Raw genomic sequence first — 12131 nt, 5'->3', positions numbered from 1 at the left:
GGACTTAGCAAACACTCCCAGTCATTATTCAGTACTTTTACTGTCAAAGTGAGTTATTTTAGACTAACATTGAAATGATCAGGAGCAAAATATTAGATATTATGTTTCGTCTTATCTTAAAAGTAAAATTTGTATTTTGCATCTTAAATTTCCTTCAGATCCTCAGCGCCTGCTTTCCATTGAGGATGGTGAAAAACAGCTTACAGCCTGTATGCTTCAAGTTGTGTCAACCCTTACTCTGCGCTCAATCAAAAACACAGGTGTGTTTCTTTTCTTTCCATGCCATGCTGTCCCCTCACTCTTTTACCTTCTACAGTCATTTTGTTTTTCTTTCCTTTGCATTTATTTGATAAATAATTTCTGTACGTTTTCCAGTTTCAGTTCGAGACCTCGGTATGGTCCCCTACATAAAGATCTTCCTGGATGAAGATCAGTATCGAGGCCCAGCTCTGAACATTTTGGAGCAGCTCGCTGAGATTAACCCCGAGGAGTTCATGAGCACGGCCATCGGAGCGCTCTGCTCCTCCACACAGCAGGAGCTTGGGTTGAAGAGGGACCTCTTGCAGGTACTGACAGTCTTTACTCAAATATGCAGCTGAACTCTAAATGTAGTCTTCACTGTACATCAAATCACAACACATTGTAATGCACTTCAAATATATAAAGTAGTGAATTTATTTTCTAAGCATGCGAGACCCTGATTATATTACTGACAAATGCAGATTGATTTGCTAAAACAGGTTTAGCTGTTAACTCCGGGGCGATTTGATTAGGCCGGCAGCCTTGTGCTATGGCACGCTGAAGATTACCACCTCTATCAGATCAGTGAATGGGACAGAGATGTGATTAAACTTAACCGAGTTACACACCCACTGTATGTGTCCGTTTTTATAGATGGCTGCCAGAAGAGCTCTTACTTGCAGTTATTGTGTGTATTCATTGTGTGTGAGCGTGCTGCGCTTGTTTGTGCATGCATTTAGGAGTGTGTGTGTGAGTGTGTTTGTGAGTGTGTTCTTTGTGCTAACATGGTTAAAGCAGGTGGCAATCAGATTGGGTACGACCTGGGTTGGCAAGTGTTAAGAGCCATTGTGATTACTCCAGTTTCAGTTAATCACATTTCCCTCACACATTACCTACCTGATGGATTAGCTCTCTAAATTGAATAAAGCTAATGTGATTTTGTTCACCTCTAAAAACTAGTTACCAGAAATGATTTATGAGATATCTATATGTTTCATCTATTTTTCATGACATTGTTTTAATTGACTAGAGAGATGCTTATAAAAGCTGAGGGGCGATTTCACGAATTGACTGAAATGAGGCCGCTGATAGGAACAGGAATGGTGCATTTACTGCAACAGCTATCTTCCCCATATCAACGCTTGATTCACAAAGCATAGAGCACCAATGATGTTCCAGCACAATCCCACCCATGAGGCCTTGCAGCCCAGCGCACTTTGACCTTTTTTGTATCTGGTGGGAAGAGGAGCTGTGCAACCAATGGATCTCCTGATAACCTCAATTAAGATGTGTACATATAAATTTGGCTGTTTTTACATCCACATATATTTCTTCTTCTATCACAAAGGTGTCAATGTTGTCATTATAGCATGAGTTTGTGAATTTGCAAAGATATGTGTTGCATAGACTGGAGTGAATTTGCACCACATGTATGCATGATAGCTGACTGAAATCCATGCAAACAGCAATGGAGCACAGAGCCACTGCTTGCTGTGCAGCACAGTTGAGGAAACATTAAACCCTTTGTGTTTGCCTTCAGTATTAGATGCGTTTGTGTGTCATTTTCCCGGGTTTAGCAGTCACAAAAGCTGATAAATCCTTGTCAGTTTAACCCAGAGACTTTAAGAGAAGCTTAGTGTCCATCAAAGTACATTTATGTATAATAAGGCTTATTCCACATTCACTCTACTTCTCTCTTCTGTGTTTCAGTCCGTGCTGAAGGTGCTAGAGAGCCCAAACAGCTGGGACGCCTTCAGGAGAGCAGGAGGCTTCACTGGACTTCTGTCTCTGGTGATCGACATGGAGGGAGCTTTGTCTGACTCTCCCCAGGGTGAAGTGTGGAGGTCCCTGGGGCGTCAACCGCTGCTGGATCTCCTCCTCCTCACTCTCCACATTCTGGCCTTGGCTGTGCATCTTCACTCAGTAAACGCACATCACTTTGAGACTGGGGGCTTTTATGAAAGACTGGCAGAGGCTCTACTCCAGCTGGGCTGCTTCCACACTGAAGGCCTCGAGAAAGAGAAGTTTGAGGAAGAGGGGAAAGCTGCAGAAGAAAACCAGTCTCCTGTTAAGAGCTTCTATGCGTTTGTGGAGTTAGCAGAGACCCCTGAAGCCTCCTGCCCTCCCTCCATGACACCTCAGCCCAAACTGCCTCTCACCCTTTGCACATGTATAAGACTGCTTTCCTATCTGGACCAGTTTGCCACAGGGACCTACTCTCCTCGGGGGTTACACTTGGGACTACAAACTATGGATGGAGATAAAGATGGACTAAATGGATCAGCAGGGCATGAAGGAGTGCATGCAGGGTCTCCTCCTGTCCACTTAGGATCAGGGCCGCAGTCTGTGGAGGACACACAGGGAAGATCCAGGACCACAGGAGCCAGTGTTTCCACAGTTTGCACAGAGTCACAGTACAGGTGGATATTTTTGACTATTTAGAGGTGGAAGCCATATGTAGGATGGAACTTTGCTACATTCATACCTATAATTTATGAAAAGGGAGCTACATGTGGTCTCATAATTATAAATCCATATTTGTCCTTGTCTTCCAGTAGGTTTACCTGTGATCATACTATTCTTCATCCAGGAGCGATCAGAGTTATAATGACTCTCCTTCCATCTGTCTTTACACCTGAGGACCCACAGGTATCTTTGCACATCTAACATGATACAGTGCCTACATTTTTATGCAGAGATGTCCAGATTTCTTCTTTTCTTTCAGGATATTGATCAAAGATTTGTGCATTGGCAAGGATGCAATCACAAAAACCCTTATTTCCGGTGAAAAACCCAAAACAAATGGCTGACATTTTTTGCCAGCTTTGATTATTGACACATTCTCTTCTAAATCTACAATATTATTAATTTTTTAATCATCGTGATAAATTACTGGAAACCAGGGCATATTTGATGCTCTAAAACATTAGTTGCTTGCTGCAGCCATTATGTATGCTATTGTTGCGTGGGCTTATGGACTGGATTGGATTGGATTTGAAAATCTTTATTGTTCACAAGGGGCAATTTGGTTTGTCCACACAAGCATCATATCACAACACAGGCAATAAACATAATAAACAAACATAAATATAAATACATAACTCCCATGGATGTCATCATGCAGTGAGATACAAGACACAGAATCTAACAGTCTGTAGTGTTTCTGCAATAGCGACAGATCCTACAGCTTATTGAAGAACCAGTCTACTCATAGAGAAAATAACTGAGATTTCAGTTTGATTTATCCCTCCTTGTCTAAGCTGGCGGAAGTATAAACTCTGCATGAAGAGAGTAATGAGGGTCTTCCAGGATGGTCTTTGCCTTCTGAGTGGCTCTGACTTGATAGACATGGCCCAGATCATTAAATCAAAAACAAAATTATTTCTGTTTGAGCTGATACTGCATGGCATGAGGTTGCTGCATTAACTGATGTAGAAGAACAAATATTACTTCAAGTCATACTCAGAAAGGTTAAAAGGATAAATAAGCCACAGCTACTAATGCATTGGGAAGAAAGGGAACAGCCGTAACTCAGTTCCCACTCTAGTCCAATGTTGATGTTTGATACTGCTTGTTAGGCTGCACCAAAGATGTTTCTGATTCAAGTATTGGTATTGATATATGAGACTAATGTCTCTCTCTCTCTCTTTCCCAGATTTCTATGGAGGTCCAGTTCTCCCTGGCACACCACATCCAGGACATGATCAAATCTGAGGGGAACCGCCAGATAATGTGTGAAGGGGCGCTGGTCTCCACACTCCTGACCCACTATCAGAGCATGTTACTGAATCCAAACCACCCGTTACATCTACCTGTTACACGTGTCTTTGAGAAGCTCTCATCCCAGGCCATCACGCAATCAGACTTCAGGTGAAACTTACTCCATCACTTCAGAAACATTTGAAAAAGTTGGAAGAGCCTCCCCAATAAAAATCAATCTGTTTTCATTCTTTCTCCCACATTAGTCTGTGTCTGAGGACTTTGTTGTTTTCCTCCCCACAGAAAGTTCCTGTGTTTAGGGGACCCACTCTTGAGCTCTGCAGACAAAACTGCCATGAAGTTGCAACAAGAATGTCACTCATCAGTCAAATCAAATGGTGCTTTTAACTTTATCTTCCTGTTTTTCATGTGTTCTTTTTACTGATGCATGACAGAATCAGTCCTCTTTAGGTGTCATTTGGTTTCAGAATCTCACATTAAACAGATCGCACTTTGTCTGTTGGTTGTGTTGTGTGTACCAGGTCACAGTTCAGAGACAGATTCGTCTTCAGGATCTTCAGTAAAGACACTGAGGCGGGCTTTCAGCTTGATACGATCTGCAAATCGCAGTGAGTCTTATGCCATCCCTGCTCACCAGATCATCAGCCTGGTGTCGATGACATCACCACGCACTTTCAGACCCCATCGAGTCTCCTCCTCACCTGCCTTCGTAGAGTTTGACATGAGTGAGAGTGGATATGGGTGAGTTCTTCTTTTACTTGGTTTCTTTTTAACCCTGCAGTGTCAAATTGATTTGATGAGCAGATCCTTTTTTAGTTTGCACCTTCCATTGACAGTCACTAAACATTTGACCCTTTACATGGAGCTCCAGCTAGCTGTCAGAGCTCTGATTAGTCAAAACAATCTGCTGATTAGTACGTTTTTGGACTGCCAGGTTAGCTAACATGATGGCTGAGAAGGGAAAGAAGAGAGGGGATAATGTGGAGAACCTTGTACTACTTGTACTATTGTAGATTGAATACAAAACAGTTTTTACAAACTGTTATAGAATGAAACAGCAGAGAGATATCAGAACTGTGAGTTCAAGTCGATATGAATGCCCCAATATTTTGTATTTATCCCTTGTCATATCAGTGTTGCACTTTAAAAGAATACAATTCCACATCACAGATTTCCCTCAGGTTGGTAGGGCTAGTTTATAATAGTGCATACATATATTTATTGAGATAGTAGGCCTTTAATAAAGCTCATAATTGCTTGTTTGAGGTCTGTACATGTTCTGCACATGCCAGAATAATCATATAATGTACCTTCCCTCATGAGGAATTCATTGTATGAAAGAATGTATGTTTCCATTCACTAACTTCTTCACATTGTGTTGCTGTGCCTTGCAGCTGCCTCATCCTGCCCTCTCTGGCCACAGTGAAAGGAGTGACAGCTGATTCAATCCCAACAGGTGGAATTGGAGGAGGTAATCAATGCGTCTAAATGTTTAATATCCACATAATATTTTTGAATAGAGCTGAATAAAGTTTGTACTTGTCTCCCTCTCATGTTTCAGACTGCAGAGGTTTCCCTCCTGCAGCTGGTCTCTCGTTTTCCTGCTGGTTCCAGATAAACAGGTTCAGCTCAGCCTGCGACTCGCATCCAATCCGCCTGTTGTCGGTGGTCCGCCACATGTCCCGGACAGAACAGCAGTATGTGTGTCTGTCTATCTCCTTCTCGGCGTATGATGGCTGTCTGGTCATTTCCACTGAGGAAGAGACCTTCACATACCTTGGTAAGCACAATAAAATGTGGTCAGTGTCTTCCCTTTGCTGAACTTTATATAACAATTAATGATTGAAAGCTGAGAGATCCAAAAGCTACAAAGAAAGTCAAAGAAACTCCTCTTACTTTCTATCTCTTATCATCAGTGGTGTTTAAAGTAGGACTCCACTATTGTTCAAGTGTGACATAAGATCGACTGAATGTTCACAGATATGATGGAACCAGAAGTTGGCACCCCCACGTCTCTGCCTACATCTCTGAGGATACGCTGCTCTAGCATGCTGGTCCCAGGTCAGTGGCACCATCTGACTGTGGTCATGGCTAAGGAGGTCAAGAAGAACTGTCTGGTTTCAGCCTACTTCAACGGCAAAGCAATAGGAACAGGAAAGGTATGGCAAAACTAGAGAGACACATGGTTCATGGGAAAAATGTGCAATGTAGATAATTTGTGATTCGTAGATTTGATCCATAAAAACTTGCGCAGAGACATTTGAATGAGTCCAAGACAAAATCTTGCACACATTGGCACAATAGCAGTGTATCATATTGTCTCATGTTATGTCCATGATGGGGAATCTGATGGCCTGACTGTTTCTAGATCTAATGCATGTATTTTATGTTCTGTGTTTTGTGTCAGATGAGGTACATCCAGCCGTTCCCTGGTCAGTACGCCTCCATGGACCCCACAGCAGTGATTGATGTGTACGGACTGATAGGCACGCCGGCTCTCTGGAAGGAGCATGCTGCTTTGGTGTGGAGAGTGGGTCCTTCTTACCTGCTTGAAGAGGCTCTGAGTGCTGACTCTGTGCAAGTCATTTACACACAAGGCACCGCCTACCTGGGCAACTTCCTGGGTCTGCGCAACCCAGGTGAGTCACAACATTTCTACAGTATGTCTTTTGTATACTTAATCATGGATTACACCATTTGGAATTTTTCGTGAATTAATTTCATCACAGTGCATGTGTTACAAATGGTCTGATTTCCCTGCTCCACTGGTTTCTTGTGGGCATGAATGAAGTTGTATCACTTCATCAAGCTCCTCTCTTAGTCCAAAAGGGTTCATTTGGTCTGACACCGTATATTCTCGTCAAACAGTTCTTGTAACTAGACCATTGTGTTTTCTTTTTACCTCGACATGTTTCCACTACAAACTCTCTGCAGTCTTCTTCAGGAGAGTCATGTGATGTTGCTGTGACTTCTCTGTCAGCTGATTTACAGAGGTTTGGTCGTCCTACCTGAAGTGGCAGGGCGACCATGCCCCCTGTTGTTCAACAGTCTTTGGAAACTCCTTTCTTCTGTCTTAATAAAAGATCAACAGAATAAAAGAGGGCTGTTAAAAATGTATGCTTTAGCAGTAGATGGATTGCGGATAAAACTGCAGTTGGATGCTCATCAGCTTTGTCATTTAAACAAATATAAATGAACCATAAACTATATAATTGTAACCATGAAAGAGATGCAGATGTGCAGATTTGACATCAAGCTCGGTCTGCTTGGTCTGCTTGGTCCCTTAACATACACGATGATACGCAAAACTTCTCACCCCTCAGTTCACATTCAAGTGAGTGAGGGTAAGTACCGTGAGGAGCGCTCTAAGATGGGTCAGTTATGAGTTCCCACCATGCTATTGCATGCTCTAAATTATGTTGTCATGGTGTTCATAGCATGCATTTGTGATTTTCCCTACAGAACACATGATATAGATTTGTACCTATTCATGCTGAAGTGGAGCAGGGCTTACCATTGGATGCTTCAAATTCTTTCTACTTGAGTGTTACAAGGGAAAATATGTTGGTGTAGGAGTAGTTCTTATTTCCTAATGATTGTGATATTACTGGTTCATTGTAATGAAGCTTTTTCACTCTCTGTTTGTATCTAGGTGATGATCCAGATGCTGAGTCTGTCCCTCTCAGGCTGGTTCCTGAGGAGAGAATCTCATTTGGCATCAACCCAGCGATCTCCACACTAACAACTGTTGCACAGATCAGAGATGATTACAATGAAGTGGACTGCAGGCTGATTGCTAAAGAGGTAAGGTGAGTCCATGTGGAGCCTACACTTTTCTTATTCAGGGACAGACTTGAGATCATTGTGTTTAATTACAGATGGGGATAACATCTCGTGATCAGACCACGCCTGTGTTCCTCACTCGAAACATCAGCCAGCACCTCAGTGGTACAGCTCGCACCATAGGAGCAGCTCTGGTCGGACATTTTGGTAAAGAACTTATTCCTTTATAAAGCATATTTTCCCTTAAGTTGATACCTGCAGAAACATTCTGAAAGTGCATGTCCTCCTCCATCCAGGTGTGCGTACATTCACACCCAGCAGTGCATCCAATGGTTTCCTGTATGTTGGTGGCCCTGCAGTTATTCTCAGTCTGGTTGCAATGGCACCAAATGATAGCTCTCTGTATGCAGCTGTGAAAGTTCTTCTCTCCGTGCTGGAGACCAACTCAGCCATGCAGCAAGAAATGAAGCGCATCAAGGGATACAAGGTTTGAAAGATCTCTAAAGTAGCCACATATCATGCATAAAGAAACATCAATATTTACTATCTGACTGTTGTGATCTGTGTTTGTGCCCTCCTTGTAGCTGCTAGCGTTCCTGCTGAAGATGAAGAGAAGTCTGGTCAGCCACAGGACCTTCCAGTTGGTTCTGTATCTGTCCAGCTCAGGGGAGTTGAGCTCTGGGTCAGGTGGTCTGCATAACACACCTGCTTTCAAGGCTCTGCTGTGTGACCTGGAGGTAAGAATTCAAGTTTCAGAATAAAAGTTATGTGGATGTCGGGCACTGATGTATTTTGCCCACACCAGTATTCTAATTGCCTCTTTCAGATAATGATTCAAGTTGCTCTCCCGTTATCTCATGTTTTCAGGTGTGGCAGAAGACCTCAGATAATCTGGACATTTCTGTTCTGAACCACTTTGCTGAAATCCTGAACTCCTCAAGGTAATTTCCACAGCTGACATGCTTGGTACCAGAGCACATAGAAATGTTCTAACACTAATCTAATTTATTATTAACTCACATGGCCATGATGGCATGGCAAGTTACACAACCCAACAAAGAGGGTCTTGTTCATGACGGACAAGAGGCTTAATTTGCTCTTCTGCCAACATGCAGAAACCTATCAACAATACTACAGAAATGTTCACCTGAGATAGTCACAGAGGCTGAAGAGAGGAGTAGTACTTTAGATTTCTAAATTAAGTTTTCCTCTTTCTGGGAACAGATCGTGATTATTGGTATCAATGCTCTCTGTTCCTCTCTCCGTGCTCTCTGCAGTGACGGCATGAATGCAGCGGTCCTCCACAGTGGCGGTGTGTTCTCAAAGCTGCTGTTAAAGCTCTCTGATCCTGCGGTGACCGTTCAGAAGGTCAAGATAATTTCTTGTGTCATCGCATCCTTGCTGAAAGCTCCCTGCACCCCTCTGGATGTAAAAAGGTACACTTTGGAAAAAGAATGTCTCACACACAGATATCAGAATGTTGTTTTTGTTTTGGAACTCTGTATTTAAAATGTGTCCTCTATGTTGTTCAGGCTCGGACTCTTCCTTGTTTACACACTCCCTCCACCTTTCGGCAACACAAATGAAGGCAACCAGATATCTGAAAGCGATTTTTCCCACAGTATGCCAGGTACACCATTTTATCACATCTTTTATTATACATTCAGTGTCTCTTGGACTAGAAATATAACCACTGAGCCTGATTTCTTTATTTGTGCTGTAGCTCAAATTTCTGATCCAGCCAGCCTCATCTGGACTCGCAACCAGCTGTTACTCATCCTTTGTGAAATCCTCGACTCAGACAGCAAAGAGTGAGCAGCATATGTTTCTACTTAGCTAAACCACAGCTGTAATAAAACATGTTTTCTGTGTATATCATGTCTCATAATGTCATAGCAGAAACATTAACCATCATGTTCTTGTTCCCTTCTAGACTACAGGAGGTTTTATTTGACACTCTGGGCAGTGACTGGTTCCTACTCTTCCTTCAGCCGCACCTCCACTCTTCCACCTTGAAACTAGGTCTCATCCTGCTCACACATTTTCTGTGGAGTCGCAGCCAACAGAGCAGCTTCAGAGAGGGGATACTCCCAGCAACGCTCATAGACGGCATGGAGGAACCCCTAACTGTCATGGGTACATAAAGTTAAATGATTCCTCACAGTGAAGAAGAAATATAATTCATTCATTCAGTTTCAGTGTAAGTCTGAAGGAGTCATTGAGGTTGAGAGTGCATATGAATCAGACTGAATGCACATAGGATAAAGTAAAAATAATTATAAAAAAAAAAGGACAAGAATATATATGATGATTTATAAGGAAATGTTCAGTGTCTTACAAAAGTAGTAACACCCTTTTGACTTATCCACAACTTTAGATTTTTTTGCAGTTATAACCTCAAATCCAATCAGAAGTATTTCAGCGTTTTACCATTTTATTACAAAAGCTTAATTTTGTTAACAAACAAGAGAAGTCCAAAAATTAGGCATCGATATGATGCACAGGTTAACCTGAAGGTATATAGTGGCAAATGGTTATAGTTAAGGGTTTCACAGTAAAGCAGCCCCTAAGGAAATTTGTTTTTAGCTTGTAGTTGTAACATGAAAATATGTAGAAAGTCCAAGGGGTATTAATATTTATTGTAGACACAGTATAAATGAAGTCCTCTTAAATTATATTGGTTTTAGACAGACTCTCTCAGACCTCTCAGGTTCAAATTCTTTCAAGATTGAAGTCTATTAGAATATTTTAAGTGATTACTTAAATCCAAAATGAATCTAAATCTAAATCAGTGTTTTTTTCCTTATCACCAGACAACCTGCGAGTCCATTCCTGGTCTCATGAATGCTCGAGCACCTCGTGTCCCGGCTTTGAGGTTCTTCAGGGGCTGCTGATCGGACACGCTCTCCTTCCTCAGGTGTATGAAGCCCTGGCTGCTCTGCTGCTGGAGAGGAAGGCCAGTCACACTGCGGAGGCAAACGTGGGTATAGGTCATCTCGTGCGTCATTATCTTTGTACTTCCTGTCATAATGCTTTCATTACATGTGACGTTCAGGTGCCTTTGGATGACGCTCTTCAGTCATTGATCGACAGCCAAGCAGACACTCCGGCTCAGCAGCTCTGTGTCGAAGCTGCGATGATTGTGCTTGAGTTAGTCAAAGTAATCATCACTCAGGTAAGAGTCTGATTGAGAGTGAGGGCAGTGATGTTAGATTTTCAGAGTGTCACTGTGTGTAATGTGCTTTTCTGTTGTGCTTTAACAGCCTGTTCCTACTACAAACACTGATGCATCATGGGAGTTGCAGCTTCCAGCAAGTGTGATGCAGTTCCTTTGCCTCCTTCACAATCTTCGGCCCAGAGACCCGCTATGGGCATCACCAGAGTTCCTTCACACACTTGCAGGAGTTGTGTTTCCTGTGGACGGCTCAGAGGTGTGTGTGTGTTTCTGATATATGAAACAGTAACAGTTCTCAGTCCAGAGAGATCAGCTGTCATTCACTGTTTATGTTTTTTGTTTTTTTTTACAGGATGAGTCTGAGTCTCTTGAAGTGTGTGAAGGTGACGACGCTGTCAACATTCATCCAAACAGGAAGCCGGTGTGCGACTTCATCCGTATTCTGCTCATGGACGGTCTTCTTAATGTGCCCGCTAACAGCAACACACATCCTCTGCTTGTGCTGCTGGAGGTGAGTCCACACACACACACACACACACACACACACACACACACACACACACACTCACACTCACACTCACACACTCACACTCACACTCTCACACTCACACTCACACTCACACTCACACTCACACTCACACTCACACTCACACTCACATTCACACTCACACTCACACTCACACTCACACTACAGGGGTGCAATAAGTGCTTACATTCTTTACTCAAAGATTTCAGATACTTGTGTAAAATAAGTCTGAAGGAGAAAGACTCTACTGATATATAAAGTGTTAAAGTTTAATAACTACAAGCTGTTTCTGCCCAAAGCAAACTGAGACACGTCATATTTGGGTAACTTGAATATTTTTAACTTTAAATACACCGAGGATAAAAAACATATGCTAAAATAATCATTATTCACTTTGCATTTTGATGGTGTTTGTCTTGGCCTTCTTAATCCTTTGCATGTTCAATGTCTTGTAGATCAGTTTCACCATGTTACATCAGCCCTTATAATGTGAAATCATTAATACGTGTAGGGACCATGTTTCCCATGTGTACTGTTCCAAACATGTGGGTTGAAATTGATCTTGATGTTTAGCAGTTTGACCAAGATGATTCAAAATTAAATGATCAAATTATTTAAAATGTACTGAAGCTCAATTAACAGGAAATATGTGGAAATGATCTGTCAGAAATAGAGAATAAATATGTA

At 42.2% G+C, this 12131-nt stretch overlaps 1 protein-coding gene across 4 annotated transcripts in view; it reads left to right on the top strand.

Moving 5' to 3' along the window:
* Positions 1 to 12131, top strand: part of wdfy4 (WDFY family member 4) — a 53414-nt gene that overhangs the window by 13496 nt on the left and 27787 nt on the right. For 3 of the 4 annotated variants that reach the window (XM_034681173.1, XM_034681172.1, XM_034681171.1), the window contains exons 13-36: positions 159 to 260; positions 376 to 566; positions 1951 to 2660; positions 2796 to 2889; positions 3896 to 4110; positions 4243 to 4337; positions 4482 to 4701; positions 5355 to 5431; positions 5522 to 5740; positions 5941 to 6119; positions 6368 to 6599; positions 7613 to 7764; positions 7839 to 7950; positions 8040 to 8230; positions 8328 to 8480; positions 8611 to 8684; positions 9021 to 9179; positions 9276 to 9373; positions 9467 to 9554; positions 9677 to 9879; positions 10557 to 10723; positions 10799 to 10918; positions 11007 to 11174; positions 11271 to 11429. In XM_034681173.1, the coding sequence (XP_034537064.1) occupies positions 159 to 260; positions 376 to 566; positions 1951 to 2660; positions 2796 to 2889; positions 3896 to 4110; positions 4243 to 4337; positions 4482 to 4701; positions 5355 to 5431; positions 5522 to 5740; positions 5941 to 6119; positions 6368 to 6599; positions 7613 to 7764; positions 7839 to 7950; positions 8040 to 8230; positions 8328 to 8480; positions 8611 to 8684; positions 9021 to 9179; positions 9276 to 9373; positions 9467 to 9554; positions 9677 to 9879; positions 10557 to 10723; positions 10799 to 10918; positions 11007 to 11174; positions 11271 to 11429 (4178 nt within the window). The remainder of the gene's footprint in view (positions 1 to 158; positions 261 to 375; positions 567 to 1950; positions 2661 to 2795; positions 2890 to 3895; positions 4111 to 4242; positions 4338 to 4481; positions 4702 to 5354; positions 5432 to 5521; positions 5741 to 5940; positions 6120 to 6367; positions 6600 to 7612; positions 7765 to 7838; positions 7951 to 8039; positions 8231 to 8327; positions 8481 to 8610; positions 8685 to 9020; positions 9180 to 9275; positions 9374 to 9466; positions 9555 to 9676; positions 9880 to 10556; positions 10724 to 10798; positions 10919 to 11006; positions 11175 to 11270; positions 11430 to 12131) is intronic. The other variant, XM_034681174.1, reaches the window with a different exon arrangement.

The sequence above is a fragment of the Notolabrus celidotus genome, chromosome 4 (assembly GCF_009762535.1).
Source record: "Notolabrus celidotus isolate fNotCel1 chromosome 4, fNotCel1.pri, whole genome shotgun sequence".
NCBI lineage: Eukaryota > Metazoa > Chordata > Actinopteri > Labriformes > Labridae > Notolabrus > Notolabrus celidotus.
The sequence above is the reverse complement of the archived record's forward strand: the minus strand, read 5'-3'. Positions and strand labels throughout refer to the sequence as shown.